Raw genomic sequence first — 21888 nt, 5'->3', positions numbered from 1 at the left:
CATACTGGCATGATAATGATAATTTTGTAACCTTTGACTACTGCAATGAAAGCCAACCCAATGCCAGTATTGCCACTTGTAACTCAACAAGAATAGGCTTTTTCTATCCTTCAAAGTTTTAAACATATTTAGAGTCAATGTAAAGTTCAACTATTTCAATAATTTGGACTACATATGTGGTAATATCAAAATGAGTGATAGTACAAAAAATATATATACACATGGAATGAACATAAAAATCATATATTAAATTACTAAAATAAAGGTTATGTTTAGCAACATGTTTATGTTTAGGTTTAAGAAAATGTTTGTCTAGGGCAAGTCTCTCTAAAGGTACACTCAGTTATGGCTCTTCCCTTACCACTCACAGCATAGGGACTATGATATAAGATTTTATTTTATAAAATACAAAATGAAAATGGATCATATTCATAGTAACTAACATAAAGAGTTTGAGATCTAAATCGTGCTCCACTAGTTTCACAGGTCTGATATGGTTAACTAAAAATCAAATTTGTGTTAATTTCTTGGTGCTTCAGATTGATTTTCTAAAAAGTGGGAATTTTGGGGATTTAGATCAGTACCACCAAATCCCAAAGCAATGATTGAGCAAGTCTTATTATTATCGTCTCATTGGCTTTTGCACTTCACAACAAAATTTTATATATATATATACATATTAATAGCCAAAACTTAGAGAAAATTCAATTATATTTTAATTGAATTCTCAATTTTGTGCCACGTGTCCCATTTAATTTTTAATTTTGTACCAAGTGAATTATTGAGTATAAAAATTAAAAATTCCAAATCAAATTAGATTCTAAATTGGATTTCAATTAAAATTCAATTTCCCACCACGTGTCCATCTGAGTTTTTAATCTTTGTGGCAAATGAATTATTGGGTGCAAAAACCGAAAAGTCTAAAACTAATTAAATTCTAAATTATATATATATATATATATAACCATTACATATTTTAGAAATGTATGGTTTAAAAAAAAGTATAACCTAATACCATATATAATTTGAACGAAATCTTTAAAATATATATATAATTTGAATCGTATAATTGTGATTGTTTTTAATTATATTCGTGCATATACATGGGCTACACACTAGTATATATTAATAGTCAAAGCAGAGAGAAAATCCAATTAGATTTCAAATTGAAATTCAATTGGAGTCTAATTTTGCGTCACATATCCCATCTAATCTAAAATTTTAAAATTTTGTGCCAAGTGAGTTAATTTAATGTAAAAATTAGATTTTAATTAGAGTTTAATTTTGCCTCAGGTGTTTTATCTAATCTAAGTTTTTTAATTTTTGTACCAAGTGAGTTAATTCAATATAGAAAACGAGGAGTCTAATATAAATAAACCATAAAAAAAATCATAATCATATATCTAATTTTATAAATAAAATTAAAGGAAAAGAAAGTTTGAATGATTTTATATTATGAGCCATTTTTTGTGTAACTAAAAACAATTCAAATTTATAAGTGATTTATGTAATATACCATGACTATGTACTGTTCATTACTAATTAGGTAATATATACTAGCCTCTGAGCACGCGCTCACATGCGTGCTCAGATGCTCTTTTTTTTTTCTTTTTTTTTTTAGTAAAGGTTAATAATTTGCGTTCATTATAATTTTGGATTACTATATTTTTTAATAACAAAAAAAGCTTAGGAGTGTGATGAGTATTATGTGTTTGTGGGTAAAATAATTTTTTTATTACACTCCTAAGTTTTATTTATTTTTTTTTTTTTTTTGTGATTGAAAAATGTAGTAATCTCAAATTACTATAACAAATGAAAATTATTAATCTATAGTAAAAAAATAAAAGAACCTCTGAGCATGCATGTGAGTGCATGCTCAGAGGCTAGTATTTGATAATTATAATTTGTTTTTGGCAATTTTGTTAATGTAGTAATCAATGTTTTGGACATCTATGAACTCATAATGGAAATAGGATTAAGGCTTAGTTGAAGTAAAAAAAAATTAAATAGTATTAATTTCTTTATACACCAAGAATACCGTTTGAGAAAATTAAACTGCATGGGCATAATTGACTCTACCTTGACAAGCTAAATTTGAATCCTCATTCACAAGTTATCATTAAAATTTCACAAGAATGCACTAACAAATTGTGGATGCAAATTTTATCATATGGTACCATCTCATGACCAACGTTATAGGTTTTTATGTTGGGTCATGTTAATAAATGCTCTTAAGGCAATTGTTAATAAATCATAGTAAAAAAATCTTAACACTATTTTTATGGGAAATACAAAAAGTTGTCAATAATATTTATTATTTCATCATTCTCCCAATAAAATATTTATAAAAATAGCTCATAAACCTTTATGCTTATCTTTATTTTATGTTGTTATAATTCAAATTCCAGCTTCCTTCTGCCTTTGTGAAGGAATTATGATTACAAATGTGATAAGATTATTCTACATCACTGCTTAGCTTTACCTTGCTCTTACAAGAAGAGAAGGTAACACTTGAGCTAGAGCACATTGGTGTAGTTGTCTGAGGAATAGCATTTCTACAGCTTAAACGTCACTGCAATCTGCTGAAACTGAAACCTGACAGTTTCAACCATCTACAACTCCAGTTTCTAATTAATTTACCATATGGCAAAGACAAAATAAGGCAAGCAACATAACCCTGCAAACTTAGCACCTATACAGTCTGCATAGGTTTTCAGGAAGCAAACTTCTATTTCAGTACTTTTTTTTTTTTTGGGAAAATGTTTCCTTAGTGTTCGCATCAAAAGCCATTGTCATGCAATCTTACAAATTGACTACTTCTGAAAGGAGCAAAGGACAAAACAAAACAAAACAACTCCAAAATATAACAATGACAATGACAAGCTCCCGCTAGTCAAAACAAATATCGTACAAGCATGCAAATGTAACTTTTCAATGCATTGAACACGATAATGCTAATTAGGTGTCATATTTTCAACTACTGGTATCCATGGCATTAAACCATACGACATATCCTTAAACACCCCAGGAAAAGGAACATGAAACCAACACTTTCCATCATTTCGCTATAAAACCAACCATCTAGGGAAAGATGTGCTCAAGCATGTGAAGAAAGCTCTTCAAGCTTCCCTTATCTTATACAAGGCCAGCTGAAGCTATAGGCGACATAGGCGACCGCCTAAGGCCCCCACTTATAACAGGGCCCCAAATAATAATAATAATATATTATATAATATTATTTTTTCATCTGAGAAAAAAAAATTACAAACGGCCATCACCTTAAAAGCTTGTTTCTCACAGAGGCCCGTTTCTCGCCCAAAAAAAAAAAAAAAAGATTTCTAACAGCCATCACCAAATCTCATCAGGCCATGAAGGCCCGTTTCTCACATAGGCCCGTTTATCACAGAGAAGAAAGCTAAAGTGACAATGTGATGAAAGTTAATCCCATCAGATCAGACTCTCAAATCAGACCATCACCAAATCTTTAGCTTGCATAAGAAAAGATTACAAACGGCTAGAAGAAAATATTACAAAAGCAGAAAGAAGAGGCAAATAAGAGAAGAAAGAAAAAAGAAAGAGAAAAAAAAAAACTCATTCTCTAACTCTCTCTATATTGATTGATTCTAAAAAAAAAACACTCATTAGTTGGCTTACTCATCCACTGTGTCTATGCTGGCAATAGATTTGTGTGTTCACTGAAGGTTCGTTTTTTGTTTTCTCTTCCTTTCTCTTTCATCTTCTTCATGTTTGCTGCAATGCTGCTGGGTGTCTTGGTTTTTTTTTTTCAAGGGTGTCTGGGTTTTTTTTTTTTTCTTTTGAAGAGGGTTTCAAGCAGAGCTTGCTGCTTTTCATTTTGAAAGGAGTAAAGTGTTTGAAGAATATTAATTGTAATCAATATGATTTAAAGATAATTTACTAATTATTGATGAAAAAAACTATTTTCAGGGTTGGTTTAAAAAGACCAATTAATTTAAACAAAAACAAAACAATTCCTCATAAAAATTATAAACCACAGAATATTCCCCAATTATAGCACAGACTGGAAGAAAAAAAATTTTAAAAAGAAGAAGTTAATTCTTCACCAAATTCCAAGGACTCTCTTTCTCTCTCTCTCTCATAAACATAAGTGAGAAACGGTATGGACCTTTGGTCCTCCAACTTCTTGTCTTTCCCTTTTTTACCTTCCCTATATTTCTTTTTCTTCATCACCCAAAGCCCAAAGAAGATAACTTGAAATTTCAAAATTTTATATGTTTTTGTTACTGTTGGCATACTATATCCAAACACTACTCATGAAACTGCTGAATCTACTAGCTCGATTGTAGTCAACTGCTTGAGCTTTACTTGAGCACAACTGTAATCTTAATACCACTTAACCAATTGAGACAGTGGATTTAGAATTATAGGACCCAGCATGACTAAAGGCCTTGAGATTCATGCCATACTTGTTCAAAACATACATAAGGCATATTAAAGTCGTCATAAACATAAGAGAAATGAGAGATTACTGCACGAATGTGTGTCTAAGGTTTTGTACCAAGCTAGGTTTTTGTCACAAACAATTAAAGACTGGATTGGCAATTTTGTGAAAGCTATTGCAAACCATCAACAATTAAGATGTTGTTGTGGTGTAAACCTTTAAATTGGCACGTACATGAAGTCGCAAACAGGGAATTCATGTTCAAAAGATATACTGTGAGAGAGTTCAATAAGTTTTTATTTTTATTTTTTATAGGAGTTCAACACGATTAAAGCTTCATGATGACACTAAGGTTTTTCGTCATAATCATATTGCTATGTATTTTATATTTCTGCAATATTTACTTTGCAATAATGGTTATATGCTATTCATTATCAAATTTCCATCCAAAGCATAAGTGATTAAAATAAACTCGAATTAATTTGATTAAAAGCTAATAAGAGGGATATAAATCTTAACACTATATATGAGATAATTATTGATTTTTTATCAACATGAAATTTTGCTAGAATGAATGGTATAACTTATAAGAAGAAATATAATTCATTTGTGGACTTATCAAAAAACACATTCAATATAAAATTATTAAATAATGTAATATTGTCAAAAGTTATACAAGTATAATTTGAAATGTGTGTGTAAATTTTTTTTATTGTTGCTACTTGCTACTGGTAATCCAAGGCATTCCCAATAAGGAAACCGTGATTCGATCCAAAGTCCCCTGTGCTTAGTCTTGTGTCTTTACTCTTGAGCCATGTTCGGGGGAGTTTGGTATGTACACATGTTTGGGTTGTGAGAGACTTCAATTTACAAAACCCACCATTTAATGACAAGTAGAGCAACCCAAGTAGAAGGCCCATTTTGGTTAGATATTAAAATTGGGCTAAATGGTTTGGTCATGGTTGGGCTTATTTCAAGTGCAATCATTTACTAAAGACAACTTCGTAATGTGCGATCCTAAATCCAAATCTGACAGTAACATTGTGTTTGCCCACCCGAATGTAAATAGAAATTAAAAGAGACGAAAAGAATAGAAGAAGTGGAAAGGAAGAGAAAGGGAAAGCACTCTAAACTTATTTTACCCTTCGTTTGTAAATGTTACAAAGTAATCATTGCCAATCCACCAACAGAAGACTATAAATATAGAGCAAGCAGAAGAAAAAAGGGTTAGACACTTGAAAGAAGAAGCTAGCTAAGAATAGAGAGAGAATGAGAGAGGAAGCCCAAGAGTAGAGGTGTTCGATCAGCCTGATTAATAGTCCTTTTGGGCCTAAACCTTTGTCTAGAGGAACTTCCCATTGTAGGATACTCGAAAACCCACATCAACAAATTAATTGTGAGCCAAATCATACGGTTGGGCCATTAACTGAGAAACGGGCACACACATTTTCAATCTAATGTTCTTTGTCCTTCCAACTTAGAAGGAAAGGGAGAGAGAACGAGATGGTTTAAAATTTGATTTTTATAATTATTAATGGATCCATAATATAAATTATTTCCTTCTACTTTTTTCTACAAACCAAACAACACGAGGGATGGAATTGTCTCTTCTCTTCTATTCTCTCTCCTTCCCCTCTCTCTCATTTTCCTTTCTTCCCCTTTGTTTGTCAAACGAAGGGTAAAATAAGTTTAGANGTTATCGAACAACAAAGGTTGGGCCTATTATGAAGCCATCACCCAATCACCCCATGTTTGGGCCTGTGTATTGGGCCAATGACTGTACAATAGCCCCCTTTAATCCTTTCCTAGTTCACAGGGATAGGATCAAGAACCCTTATCACATATACGTTGTGTTTCTCAAGGATACCAATCGTCAGTCATTAATTACAAACAAGACAGCCTGTACGCTTGACAGATGGGATGATAGGTTGTCTTATCAAATAGCCATCATTGCCTGACGGTTCGCTCACCAAGGCTATGCATGTGATGGTTATAAAAAAGGAAATTTATTGATTTTCCTACCTAAACATTCATTTAATGCTTCTGCATTCTTCCACCTATAAAACACAACTTCATCTCCTTGGTTCATTTCTTGCTTTCTTTCTTTCTAAACGCCTTAAATTTCCGAGCACATATTCCTTTCCAAGCAAGTCTCTCTTAGCATTTCTACTGTAAGTTCTTCATCCTTTACCTTATTTTTTAACATTTCCTTTCCTTTATCTGATATACAAGAATGGGTTTTTCACACCTTCTTAGGACTGAGGTGGCTTTAGTTAATTTTAGGGCTAGATTGCCATTCCTTTTGATGTAGATGTAGCATATTGTCATTAAGACTATAAAAAATGATAGGCACCCTCATGTAGTGTTCTTCCCGCTAATGGCTATATTAAAGGATGGGGTAAGATTTCCAATAGACCCATTGATACTTAGGACCCTTAGATTCCGTGGTCTCTACCCTGACCAAGTCCCACCAGATTTCTACCGAGTGGTGAGTAGTGTCAATCGACTAAATGACCTTTATGGATTACACCTTAACCACCACGACATTAATTTCATGTACAACCTGTGTAGTAACCAAAGGTCGAGGAATTACATTAAGGTCAGGGACACCATGGTACGATTGATATCGTGCCTTCCTGACTCCAATAGAAACTTGACAAGAGAGTACGTCTAAGTGAGTGGCAACTAGCTTGCCAATGAGTTAATCTACCCAACCTCATCTCGGGATATTGATCGATACCACCCTCATTTATCGTACTTTGTGCATTTTATCATTGATATTTTGCTATTTATTTACCTACTGCTGTGACTACTTTTATTCGAATGCTACTAATTGTCTTCGTTTGTGCAGACACTAAATGATACAAACCAGATATCAGTGCCATACACATGCGGGACTTGAATTTCGTTCTACGGTCTGAGATTTTCGTACATTCTAACAGTCAACTACGGGCTTCCCATCTCATCCTCGGATGTACTCCTGCGTACACAAGTTTCCAAGACCCCGGACAAGCCTTAACAGTGGGCAGTCCCCTCCTTTCATACCTTGACGTTCAGTTACGCTATTTCCTTCCTAGAGGATTAATGCACGGTGAGGCTTGGAGGCTTGGTCCACGACAAATAAGAGAGGGTTCACTGCAGCTAGTAAGGGACGATTCGGCAGATAGAGTGTTCTACGGTCAGGCCAAGCACATACCTGTTGAAGAGCCTAACGAAGAGGATCAGGTTGAAAGGTAGGTGATAGTTAAATCTGTTGACTCTTCATTAGAAGGAATTGAAAACGAGACCACAAGCGCCGAGATGGTGGTTAGGAGGAAGATGACAACCGATCGATTCCTACCTGGTGGGCAACCAACTCAGCATCAGGCACCCCCTCCTCTAGCCCCCTGTGGACGCAAAACGCCCCGAGAGATGTCTAAGCGCACTGACCACCATGATGATGCACCCTTTCAAACTCCTCTGGCTTCGACCATGATGTGCATGAAATATATACAATAAAGTACTCACATATCTACATATTTAGCTTTACTTTTATGTTATTTTGTTACTGATTATATAATATCTTTATGTTGCAGGTAACAAGGGCTTTACATGAAAAGTGGGGCTAGGCCAATTAAATTCAAGTCCAATTGGAGCAAGAAATCAAAGGAAATTTGCACCAAATCCGAATCCAATTCGGATTAGGATTCCGGCCTGCACATCAGTTAGTAGTTTTGGCATAACTTTTGGCTTAGATATCCAATCGAGATGATTCAAGTTGTACTGGAAAGTTAACTTAAAGGGCTACAACTTTGTAGTTTACCAAAAGTCCGAATTCTGAATTTAAATGGGCCAAAATCGTCGGTTAAATGAAGCCTAAAAATCTAAGATTTTATCCAAACAGGAATTCAACTTGTAATAGGATTCCTTGACCTATTTAAAGGCTCTTTAAGGTAAAAAGAAGAAAGAAAAAACCTGAGAGGAAAAGGAGTCACCGCATAGAAGAATTTGCTTTTGGGAGTCTTTCAAAAGAGGAGTATTTAAGGACAAAGGCGAGAGCTTCATGTTGATCAACCAATTCGGATAAAAGACATAAGTTTTATTTGTTTTCTTTTCAATTTTATTATGAACTAAATTTTATTTTCTAGAGCATTGATGTAGTCTAGCAATGAACACACAATTTATTTTCTGAGTTATTTTATTTTTAATATTTCCATGATTGAGTATTTAATTCTTATTCTTAATGCTTACTATTTTTTAAAATTGGCACGTACATGAAGTCGCAAACAGGGAATTCATGTTCAAAAGATATACTGTGAGAGAGTTCAATAAGTTTTTATTTTTATTTTTTATAGGAGTTCAACACGATTAAAGCTTCATGATGACACTAAGGTTTTTCGTCATAATCATATTGCTATGTATTTTATATTTCTGCAATATTTACTTTGCAATAATGGTTATATGCTATTCATTATCAAATTTCCATCCAAAGCATAAGTGATTAAAATAAACTCGAATTAATTTGATTAAAAGCTAATAAGAGGGATATAAATCTTAACACTATATATGAGATAATTATTGATTTTTTATCAACATGAAATTTTGCTAGAATGAATGGTATAACTTATAAGAAGAAATATAATTCATTTGTGGACTTATCAAAAAACACATTCAATATAAAATTATTAAATAATGTAATATTGTCAAAAGTTATACAAGTATAATTTGAAATGTGTGTGTAAATTTTTTTTATTGTTGCTACTTGCTACTGGTAATCCAAGGCATTCCCAATAAGGAAACCGTGATTCGATCCAAAGTCCCCTGTGCTTAGTCTTGTGTCTTTACTCTTGAGCCATGTTCGGGGGAGTTTGGTATGTACACATGTTTGGGTTGTGAGAGACTTCAATTTACAAAACCCACCATTTAATGACAAGTAGAGCAACCCAAGTAGAAGGCCCATTTTGGTTAGATATTAAAATTGGGCTAAATGGTTTGGTCATGGTTGGGCTTATTTCAAGTGCAATCATTTACTAAAGACAACTTCGTAATGTGCGATCCTAAATCCAAATCTGACAGTAACATTGTGTTTGCCCACCCGAATGTAAATAGAAATTAAAAGAGACGAAAAGAATAGAAGAAGTGGAAAGGAAGAGAAAGGGAAAGCACTCTAAACTTATTTTACCCTTCGTTTGACAAACAAAGGGGAAGAAAGGAAAATGAGAGAGAGGGGAAGGAGAGAGAATAGAAGAGAAGAGACAATTCCATCCCTCGTGTTGTTTGGTTTGTAGAAAAAGGTAGAAGGAAATAATTTATATTATGGATCCAATTAATAATTATAAAAATCAAAATTTAAACCATCTCATTCTCTCTCCCTTTCCTTCTAAGTTGGAAGGACAAAGAACATTAGATTTGAAAATGTGCGTGCCTGTTTCTCAGTTAATGGGCCAACCGTATGATTTGGCTCACAATTAATTTGTTGATGTGGGTTTTCGAGTATCCTACAATGGGAAGTTCCTCTAGACAAAGGTTTAGGCCCAAAAGGACTATTAATCAGGCTGATCGAACACCTCTACTCTTGGGCTTCCTCTCTCATTCTCTCTCTATTCTCTAGCTTTCTTCTTTCAAGTGTCTAACCCCTTTTTCTTCTGCTTGCTCTATATTTATAGTCTTTTGTTGGTGGATTGGCAATGATTACTTTTAACATTTTTCATGTGGGTGGGGCCCATTAGGATTATTCCTGACGAGAAGGGGCCCTACTTTGGAAATAGGAACTCAATCCTTAGGACTTACAATAAATGCTAGGTGCTTCTCAGCAACGATATTCTCCAAGACATTACCGACATATACCAAAATGGATTCGAACATGGCTAGCCCCCAAAGACAACACAGTCTTCGGCGCAAGCTATCGAACAACAAAGGTTGGGCCTATTATGAAGCCATCACCCAATCACCCCATGTTTGGGCCTGTGTATTGGGCCAATGACTGTACAATAGCCCCCTTTAATCCTTTCCTAGTTCACAGGGATAGGATCAAGAACCCTTATCACATATACGTTGTGTTTCTCAAGGATACCAATCGTCAGTCATTAATTACAAACAAGACAGCCTGTACGCTTGACAGATGGGATGATAGGTTGTCTCATCAAATAGCCATCATTGCCTAACGGTTCGCTCACCAAGGCTATGCATGTGATGGTTATAAAAAAGGAAATTTATTAATTTTCCTACCTAAACATTCATTTAATGCTTCTGCATTCTTCCACCTATAAAACACAACTTCATCTCCTTGGTTCATTTCTTGCTTTCTTTCTTTCTAAACGCCTTAAATTTCCGAGCACATATTCCTTTCCAAGCAAGTCTCTCTTAGCATTTCTACTGTAAGTTCTTCATCCTTTACCTTATTTTTTAACATTTCCTTCCCTTTATTTGATATACAAGAATGGGTTTTTCACACCTTCTTAGGACCGAGGTGGCTTTAGTTAATTTTAGGGCTAGATTGCCATTCCTTTTGATGTAGATGTAGCATATTGTCATTAAGACTATAGAAAATGATAGGCACCCTCATGTAGTGTTCTTCCCGCTAATGGCTATATTAAAGGATGGGGTAAGATTTCCAATAGACCCATTGATACTTAGGACCCTTAGATTTCGTGGTCTCTACCCTGACCAAGTCCCACCAGATCTACCGAGTGGTGAGTAGTGTCAATCGACTAAATGACCTTTATGGATTACACCTTAACCACCACGACATTAATTTCATGTACAACCTGTGCAGTAACCAAAGGTCGAGGAATTACATTAAGGTCAGGGACACCATGGTACGATTGATATCGTGCCTTCCTGACTCTAATAGAAACTTGACAAGAGAGTACGTCTAAGTGAGTGGCAACTAGCTTGCCAATGAGTTAACCTACCCAACCTCATCTCAGGATATTGATCGATACTACCCTCATTTATCGTACTTTGTGCATTTTATCATTGATATTTTGCTATTTATTTACCTACTGCTGTGACTACTTTTATTCGAATGCTACTAATTGTCTTCGTTTGTGCAGACACTAAATGATACAAACCAGATATCAGTGCCATACACATGCGGGACTTGAATTTCGTTCTACGGTCTGAGATTTTCGTGCATTCTAATAGTCAACTACGGGCTTCCCATCTCATCCTCGGATGTACTCCTGCGTACACAAGTTTCCAAGACCCCGGACAAGCCTTAACAGTGGGCAGTCCCCTCCTTTCATACCTTGACGTTCAGTTACACTATTTCCTTCCTAGAGGATTAATGCTCGGTGAGGCTTGGAGGCTTGGTCCACGACAAATAAGAGAGGGTTCATTGCAGCTAGTAAGGGACGATTCGGCAGATAGAGTGTTCTACGGTCAGGCCAAGCACATACCTGTTAAAGAGCCTAACGAAGAGGATCAGGTTGAAAGGTAGGTGATAGTTAAATCTGTTGACTCTTCATTAGAAGGAATTGAAAACGAGACCACAAGCGCCAAGATGGTGGTTAGGAGGAAGATGACAACCGATCAGTTCCTACCTGGTGGGCAACCAACTCAACATCAGGCACCCCCTCCTCTAGCCCCCTGTGGACGCAAAAGGCCCCGAGAGATGTCTAAGCCCACTGACCACCATGATGATGCACCCTTTCAAACTCCTCTGGCTTCGACCATGATGTGCATGAAATATATACAATAAAGTACTTACATATCTACATATTTAGCTTTACTTTTATGTTATTTTGTTACTGATTATATAATATCTTTATGTTGTAGGTAACAAGGGCTTTACATGCAAAGTGGGGCTAGGCCAATTAAATTCAAGTCCAATTGGAGCAAAAAATCAAAGGAAATTTGCACCAAATCCGAGTCCAATTTGGATTAGGATTCCAGCCTGCACATCAGTTAGTAGTTTTAGCATAACTTTTGGCTCAGATATCCAATTGAGATGATTCAAGTTATGCTGGAAAGTTAACTTAAAGGGCTAAAACTTTGTAGTTTACCAAAAGTCCGAATTCTGAATTTAAATGGGCCAAAATCGTCGGTTAAATAAAGCCTAAAAATCTGAGATTTTTTCCAAACAGGAATTCAACTTGTAATAGGATTCCTTGACCTATTTAAAGGCTCTTTAGGGTAAAAAGAAGAAAAAAAAAAAAAACCTGAGAGGAAAAGGAGTTGCCGCATAGAAGAATTTGCTTTTGGGAGTCTTTCAAAAGAGGAGTATTTAAGGACAAAGGCGAGAGCTTCATGTTGATCAACCAATTCGAATGAAAGACATAAGTTTTATTTGTTTTCTTTTCAATTTTATTATGAACTAAATTTTATTTTCTAGAGCATTGATGTAGTCTAGCAATGAACACACAATTTATTTTCTGAGTTATTTTATTTTTAATATTTCCATGATTGAGTATTTAATTCTTATTCTTAATGCTTACTATTTTTTTACAAATTATAGTTTGATCAATTGAAATACAATGAGACCGAGAGGTGATTTGTTATTTTAGTTCTAGAATTAAATACCATTAGTTGAGCGAAAGTAGAGATGCTTTACCGCGACTAGTGTGATTTTTCAGAAAATTCAAAATACGTAATGAGTCTCTAGTTAATTAAATTCGCATAGAGATATGGAATTGTTAGCTGAAGATATTTTTGATATTATTAAAAGACATAAGTTTTATTTGTTTTCTTTTCAATTTTATTATGAACTAAATTTTATTTTCTAGAGCATTGATGTAGTCTAGCAATGAACACACAATTTATTTTCTGAGTTATTTTATTTTTAATATTTCCATGATTGAGTATTTAATTCTTATTCTTAATGCTTACTATTTTTTTACAAATTATAGTTTGATCAATTGAAATACAATGAGACCGAGAGGTGATTTGTTATTTTAGTTCTAGAATTAAATACCATTAGTTGAGCGAAAGTAGAGATGCTTTACCGCGACTAGTGTGATTTTTCAGAAAATTCAAAATACGTAATGAGTCTCTAGTTAATTAAATTCGCATAGAGATATGGAATTGTTAGCTGAAGATATTTTTGATATTATTTTAAAGAAGATATTGAATAGTTAAGGAATTTTTAATTATCAATTGAAGATTATTAGAATTTAATAATTGGGAAAAATAAATTGTGTGGGATTTGTTAGGTAAAATCAATCGCTCTAGATCCATTCTTATCATAATTTTACATTGTTAGGTTTTTTACACCTTGTTAATTCTTTTTATTTGCAGATTTATTTTTATTAAATAGTTTAATTTAATTCAGAGAATAGAACGTTTCATTTATTTTCGATTTTCCAAATAGTAATTAATTTAGTGAATTTCGGTATTCAATAAAATAGTTAATCCTTGTGGGTTCGACATTCGTTTTCTAAAAACACTTTACTACTTGTTACAATTCTGTGAACTTGCAGATTATTTTACGCGAACAGACCACATCGCCACTAGTCTCATCCGAGAACCCATCCTGGACCCAAGACCTACTGTTGATGTGGGTTCAAACATTGTGTCCTCCTCGGCACCCCCTGCTGCAGGCTGGCAAAGTGTGTTTAGGCTAGGTGATAAGCCCCTCCCAATAACGTCCAGTGTTCAAAACTAGGCCAACGGGGAGGGTGGTTGGATTGCGCATAGCTTAGGGTGAGCTCTCCAACTGCCTAGTGATGTGCGCTATTTTTTGGACGGGAGCTATGAGGCTGTGGCACTCAGGCTTGAGTGGCACACCATCATGGTTAGTTCTATACTCCTTTTTCATATATTTATATGTCTATTACTTCAATCGCAATTTTCAACTTGGAATCTAAAAGTTCTTATTTGCTTTAACAGGCTACCCAATTAGCTCACATGATGGAAGACCTGCTAAAAAGCTCAATAGAAGGGGCCGAAAAGGATAGGGCTCTCAAAGAGGTGGTCGAAGCTATCATGCGAGAAAAGAGTGCTGCCCTGGAGGCCGCTGAAGGAAAGGCTAGAAAGTTAGAGAGGGCCCATACACTGGCCGAGTAAAAGGCGGCAGATTTGGAAGTTAAGCTCGGGGAGATAGAGCTTTAGACTGGCTGAGGCCGAGAGTATAATCTCGACCAGAGACAAGGAAGTGGCCGATCTGAGGGTGGCCGTGGAAGAGAGTGAAAACAAGTTCTACGACCTAAGGTTCTCCAATGCTGAAAGCTCTAGTGAGCCAATCATGTTTCAGTCTCGGAGGTATGGATTCAGTGAGGGGTGGATGGTAGTCGTAATTGCCCTGGGTGTCCTAGAAGAATCTCCCTTCAGAAATCCCGAGCAGATTCCTTATCCGGAGCCTTTTCCTCCTCCCGTCCAGAATCTCGCACGACTCGAGGAAGAGGATAGTCAAAGCATAAGGGCCTTGGTTAAAGAGATCGATTCTCATGCCGAGCTTATCAATCTTGAGATCTCAAGCAATCCCAATGCTGGGCAAGTGCAAGGATTTCCAAATCCTAATTTTCAAACTACCATCGATGCCTCTCCCCTCCTTCCGAGCAGCTTCAAGACCCTACAACTTAGAACCCAAAGCTAATTTTTAATGAGTACCTGTGTTTATTTTTACTGTCTTTCTTCTTAATTTTTTTTTTTCAAGAAATTCACCAACGTTTGGTGATGTAACCTTTAAACTTTGTTTGTATTCACTAAGGTTTGGTGATGAAACACTTGAATTAATCTCTAGTTTATGTTTCTCTTATTTTCTTTCTTATCTTCCTGTATTGTGTGGAGGTTTGTTGGCCTATTATATTGCTTTACATGCTTTATTTACGATGCTCAGTACACACAATTCTTAACCATGGCCCGTATAGGTTTCTGCCCTTAAATAACTTAGGGTAAGGTTTCCACCTGGTCGGTGACTAGGGTCAGGCCGAGCCGAGGTTTCTATCCTTAAATAATGTATAGGAAGGTTTCCACTTGGTCAGTGACCGAGGTCAAGTTGAGCCGAGATTTCTATCCTTAGATGATTTGTGGGAAGGTTTCCATCTAGTCGGTGACCGGGGTCAGGCCGAGCCAAGGTTTTTGTCGTTAGAAGATGTAATAAGGTTTCCACCTAGTCGATGATCGAGGTCAGGCCAAGGCTAGGTTTCTGTCCTTAGATAACCTTTGATAAGGTTTTTACCTGGTCAGTGACAAAGGTCAGGTCGAGCCAAGATTTCTATCCTTAGAAAATTTATGAGGTACAGTAGATCTTAAGCAGCAAAGTTCATATATTACGCATACATACACTACCACCTACATGTTAGTAAATTTACATACTAATCTTCTAAGCTTTACATACTTAGTGATAATATTTCTTCAAGTTTTGTACATTCCACGGTCGGGAAAGTGGTCTCTCTTCCATATCTTCGAGATAGTATGCTCATACTCCAACGATAACAGTTACTCAGTACGGACCTTCCTAGTTCTGGGCAAGTTTTTCGGAATTGATGTCCTAAGCATTGTCCTGTGCAACACCAAATCTCCTACATAAAATTATCTTGGCTTCACCCCCTTGTCATACCTCTGAGCTAGCTTTTGTTGGGAACTTGTTAGCTGAATTGCGGCCATCTCTCCACGCTCTTCCAACGAGTCCAGCTGTTTCATCATTAACTCATCATTCGCCATTGGAGAAAAACTCAAGATCCTCATGCTGGACAAACTAATTTCCATGGGTATAACTGCTTCTGACCCATATGTTAAGGAATAAAAGGATTCTCCTGTGGATCTTCATGGCATTGTTCAGTGGGCCCATAACACATTCGGTAACTCTTCGGTCTATCTACCCTTGGCTCCTTCTAGCCTTTTCTTTAGCCCATTAATGATTGCTTTGTTTGTTGCTTCAACCTGGCCATTGCTTTGAGGATACGCTGGGGTCGAATATTTATTCTTTATTTCGAGGTCACCATAGTACTTGTAGAAAGCCTTACTATCAAACTGCAGACCATTATCAGACACCACAGACTTCGGCATTTTGAACCTTGTCACTATATTCTTCCAAAAAAACTTCTTGACGTCTACGTCTCGGATATTTGCCAAAACTTCAGCTTCAATCCACTTGGTAAAATAATCAACGGCTACCAAAACAAACCTCATGTTCCTAGTTGCACAAGGGAATGGGCTGATGATGTCCAGCCCCCATTACGCGAATGGCCATGGAACACTAATGGGATTTAGGCTCCCTTCTAACTGATGTATAATTAGGGCATGTTTTTGGCATTGCTCTCACCTCTTTAGATACTTGGTGGCGTCCCTTTGCATTTTAGGCCACCAGAATCCTTGCATCATCGCCTGATAAGCCAATGACTGACCTCCAACGTGGCTACCGCATATCCCTTCGTGTATCTCGGTTAGAAGATCATTAACCTTTGAGGGATGAAGGCACAGTAGATAAGGTTCCGCAAAAGATCTTCTGTACAACCTTCGGTCCCTGGACAACCAGAACCGAGCAACAATCTTGTGCACCCTGTCGACTTCTTTACCTTTATTCGAAAGACGTTATTTGGCTAGAAATTCTATAATCGGATCCATCTAGGTAGGCCCGAATGACAAAACAGCCAAAACCTCCACTTCTGGGTCAATACTGGGTTCCGGCATGACCTCAACCTTGATCAGCCAAGGTATTACGTTGGCTAACAAAGATGCCAATGTTGCTAAAGAATTAACACGTATGGTCTGCCCTCAGGTAATTTGAACTATCTTCACTCTCTGAAACTTACTCATCAACTGGTTCACTAATCTTAAATAATCAGTCATCCAAGAATCCTTGGCCTTAAAGCTTCCCTCAACTTGACTAACCACTAGTAGAGAATCCAAATATATCTCCAAATCGGCTGCTTCAAGGCTAAGCATGGCTCTCAATCCTGCAAGAAGTGCCTCATACTCAGCCTCGTTATTTGATGCTTTGAAATCCAAACTTAGAGAATTCTCTAGCTTTACTCCCTCTAGTGATACAATAACGATACTAACTCCCACACCCTTTGCATTGGACGTGCCATCCATAAACACTTTCCATGGCTGGATTTCAATACTGCATACTACCCCAAGACCTCCTTTGCAGGGAGTGACTTCTACAATAAAGTCGGCAAGCACTTGACCTTTGACCAAACTTCTCAGCCTATACCGTATGTCGAATGACTAGAGTCTGGTTCCCCACTTCGCTATTCGACCCATGAAGTTAGATCTCTTAAGCAAGGATTGGAGAGGGTACTTGGTTAATACATACACCATGTGAGCTTGAAAATAGTGGGGCAACTTCCTAGTAGCATGGACTGACGTTAACGCAAGCTTCTCCAATGGTAGGTACCTGGTTTTTGCATCAACCAACGTCTTACTGATGTAATATATTGGTTTTTGAATTCCCCCCTAATCCTTCAATAACACTGCACTCACAGCATGCTCGGACACCGCAAGATACATGTACAAGTCCTCCTCTAGATCCAGACAAGTTAATATCAGGGCACTCATTAAGTATTTTTTTTCAGGTCTTGAAAGGCCTCTTCACCTTCCTCGGTCCAATGAAACCCCTTCCATTTCTTCAGCAATTGATAAAAAGGGTGACATTTGTCAGCCGACTTTGACACAAATCAATTCAAAGCGGCTATCATCCCGGTTAATTTCTGCATATCCTTAGGGTTGCTCGGCAGCTTGAGCCAATCTATGGCACTTATTTGATAGAGGTTCACCTCAATTCTTTGGTGAGTGATCATGTACCCCAAAAAATTTCCAGCCCCCAATCCAAAAGCACATACGTCAGCATTAAGGCACAACCTATGCCCCCATAGTATCTCAAAAACTCCCATAAAATCATCTATGTGCCTTTGACTGTCATGGCTTTTTACGACCATGTCGTCTACGTACACCTCCACCGTGCCTCCAATCTTGTCCCTAAAGATTCTGGTCATCATCCTTTAATATGTAGTCCTCGCATTCTTGAGTCTGAAAGGCATTACCATATAATGGTAATTGGCTTTGAAGGTTATAAAAGAGGTTTTTTCTTGACCCTCAACCACTAGAGTGATCTGATGATACCCTTGAAAAGTATCCAGAAAGCCCATCTGTTGATGTCCACATGTAGCATCTACTAACTGATTAATCTTCAACACTAGAAATGAGTCCTTGGGGCATGCCCAATTGAGGTCGATAAAGTCCACACATACCTGCCATTTACCATCTTTTTTTTTTTACCACCACGGTGTTAGACAGCCACTCCAAAAAAAAGACCTCCTTAATTGCCCATGCCTGCTTCAACTTCTCTACCTCTTGCTTCACGACTTCAACGTGTTGCTTAGCCAATCTCCTCGATTTTTGCTTCTTCGGGGAAAAAGAAGGATGCACATTAAGTGTGCGGGTAATAAACTCCAGGTCCACCCTGGGTACCTCATATAGACTCCAAGCAAAAATATCCAAATTCTGTACCAACGTCAATAACAAATTCACTCGATCTTCTTGTTTCATACTCACCCCTATTTGGAAACTTCGGTTCTCATATGAAAGTATGTTTACTTTAATCAGTTCTTTGGCGCTGTTTGCTCGTTGGCCCTTTGCGGGCTCCTATAATTGCTATACAAGATCATGCTCAGCAAATTCTTTCTGCTTAACCTCCTAGTTAACAGCCTCTACCAAACACTGCCTCACCAACTGCTGATCTCCCTTTACCACGGTAACCCCATGATTGGTGTGAAATTTTACCTTCATATGCAAAGTTGACAGAACAGCTCCTATGGTGTGAATCCAAGGCCTACCGAGGATCACTGTGTATAGGGAGAAGGATCCTACCACAATGAAATTTACCATCACCTTTTTTCCTTCTGTATTCACGGGCAGCAAAATTTGCCCCTCTGGAATCACCATTCTGCCATCAAATCCTACTAGGGGGTATCATACTTAGAAATTTCCTCCACCTTCAATCCTAACCCTTTGAACAGGTCGGGGTTACATCACCTCAGCCCCGCTTCCCTGATCCACTAACACCCTCTTCACTATAAAGCCATTGATTTTGGCAATAACTATGAGAATGTCATCATGCGGCTTGGTTGTTCCTTCCAGGTCTTCATCCTCAAACTCAATCGATCCTCGAGCCAACTTCAATTTCTTTTTGGGCTGAGCTTTACATTCTGCGTTCTCCACCGAGACCACACTTAACACTCCCTTACATCGGCTCACACTTGTGCCTATTGAAGCCGCATGGATAACTTCGATTACCCCCAATGGTGGTGGGAGCGTGTCCCTTTGAGCCTTCGATGCCTGCCCTGTAGCTCCACCCTTGGATGCCAGACGAACTCCTTCAAATGCCCGGATTTCTCCAAGTGATCCTTAAATACCCTGCATATCACGGTAGTATGCCCCATTATCATGTTGGTGTGTGCAATATAAGTTTTGGTTCCTTCTTATCGGGTCACCTGACATCTTGCTTGGCCATCGAAAACACAGCTTATTCTTAATCCGCTCTAAAATCTTATGAACAAGCTCCTTAAACGCCACATTGACTTCCTTGGTCCAAACGTTGGGTTCTTTAACTCTTAACTCCCTTCTCGGCCTTAACTGAAAACCCCCTGTCCGTGAATCCTTTGCATACTGCGAAGTGGCAAGTGCCTTGCCTGTATTTTGCTGCCAATCATCCTCTAACCTTTTGTGCTCCTCAATCCACCTCTTCAGCTACCACATGTTCTCAGGAGACCTTATAGACAACGAATCTCTAAACTCTAAGTCCTGGAAGCCCCAATCTGAAAGTGCTAGCCGCTACTTTCTCGTTACCTCTACCAATTTCATTATACAACTCCCAATACCTATTAGCATAACTCCAAAGAGTTTCCCACATCTCCCATTTTCATAAATAGTAGTGCATCCACTATCTGCGGCACCCAACTACACGTCATAAACCGAGCACCGAATTCTTGTATTAAATTTCCAAAATTATGAATTGATCCCTTCTTTAACCCATTGAACCAGCTTAAAGCAGTAGGCCCGAGACTAGAAGGGAATATTTTACACATAAGCACGTTATTTTGGCAGTATAGTGACATCATCTGGATATAACAGCTAACATGTTTAACGGGGTTGGCCTTTCCATCATATGAAATGGCATCCATCGCCGCCCTTCAATGCTTACACCGCTTGGGAGAAGCCGACATTCTATCAACAAAGTCTCATGATCTCTCCCTTGATCGGTGGGAACCACTTTGGTAGGATGCTTCTCCGTGACTATCCCCAATATTTACAAATCCTTCAAGGGATTCACCATGGTTCCTTCTTCAACGCCTACCTTGTACTTCTAGCTTCAAGTCCCTAACTAGTCTGCACAAGTACTCTAGTTCCTGATCTCTTCTATCATGATGCTTCTACTCGGGAACTTCGGACGCTAACCGATACGTCTACGAAGATCCATCTCCTGAGTTAGAGAGCTCCCCATCCCGTTCGTACCACCGGTCCTGATCTCTCTTATGCCTCATTTCTCGCCAACTTGAGCCCCTAGATGAGCCCCCAGATCCGCAATCTACCAAGCTCGCTAAACAATGGTCGGACATATTCAGTCAGTAGAATTTCACTGGAATTACAGCTGAGTAGGAAATCCCCACAGATGGCACCAATTGTGCGTGCCTGTTTCTTAGTTAATGGGTCAACCATGTGATTGGGCTCACAATTAATTTATTGATGTGGGTTTCCGAGTATCCTACAATGGGAAGTTCCTCTAGACAAAGGATTAGGCTCGAAAGGACTATTAATCAAGCTGACCGAACACCTCTACTCTTGGGTTTCCTCTCTCGTTCTCTCTCTATTCTCTAGCTTTCTTCTTTCAAGTGTCTAACCCCTTTTTCTTTTGCTTGCTATCTATTTATAGTTTTTTGTTGGTGGATTGGTAATGATTGCTTTTAACATTCTTCATGTGGGTGGGGCTCATTAGGATTATTCCTAACGAAAGGGGGCCCCATTTTGGAAATAGGAACTCAATTCTTGGGACTCACAATAGACGATGGGTGCTTCTCGGCAGCAATATTCCCTAAGGCATTATCGACATATACCGGAATGAATCCAAACATGGCTAGCCCCCGAAGATAACACAATCTTCTATGCAAGCTATGGAACAACAAAGGTTGACCCTATTATGAAGCCATCACCCTATGTTTGGGCCTATGTATTGGGCCAATGACTGTACAAAAAGAAAGTAAAACCTTATATTTCCTTTTCCTATCTTCATACTTTACTTTCACCCAACCAAAAAAGAGAAACATCCATTCTTTCCAAAAGTTATTTTTTTGAAGTGGTTCCATAGGTATAAAGTCACTCTTTCATGATATGTGGGGCCCATAATTTTTTTTTAATACAATATATAAATTCTACTTTAAACTAATATAAGTGTATATGTGTGTGAATCTCCCTCCTAGAGACTTGAATCCCGACCTTTGCCCCCCACACCCCACAAGTACTTATACTTGTGGAGTGACCATCACACCAAAGGTGTGCAATGGTGGGTCCACACATTTGTGAGATGATAATTTTATGAAATTGTTCCA

General features: G+C 37.5%; 1 protein-coding gene and 1 long non-coding RNA gene across 2 annotated transcripts; one reads left to right on the top strand and one right to left on the bottom strand.

Annotated features, from left to right (window-relative positions):
* The first annotated feature begins 6488 nt into the window (after positions 1-6488).
* Positions 6489-8625, top strand: LOC112003810 (uncharacterized). Its single transcript, XR_002882033.2, has 3 exons — positions 6489-6591; positions 7272-7919; positions 7996-8625. It is a non-coding gene; the product is annotated as an uncharacterized LOC112003810 (long non-coding RNA).
* Positions 8626-17740: 9115 nt separating this feature from the next.
* Positions 17741-21414, bottom strand: LOC136066994 (uncharacterized). The gene is made up of 5 exons (XM_065772156.1): positions 21340-21414; positions 19777-20032; positions 19319-19689; positions 19169-19229; positions 17741-17808 (listed from the first exon to the last, which is right to left on the bottom strand). Exons 1-5 carry the CDS (start codon positions 21412-21414, stop codon positions 17741-17743), a joined length of 831 nt encoding a protein of 276 aa, XP_065628228.1.
* Between the last annotated feature and the right edge of the window lie 474 nt (positions 21415-21888).

This window comes from Quercus suber, unplaced genomic scaffold, assembly GCF_002906115.3.
Source record: "Quercus suber isolate HL8 unplaced genomic scaffold, Cork oak 2.0 scaffold_54, whole genome shotgun sequence".
Taxonomy (NCBI): Eukaryota; Viridiplantae; Streptophyta; class Magnoliopsida; order Fagales; family Fagaceae; genus Quercus; species Quercus suber.
This window is presented reverse-complemented; position numbering and strand designations above follow the sequence as displayed.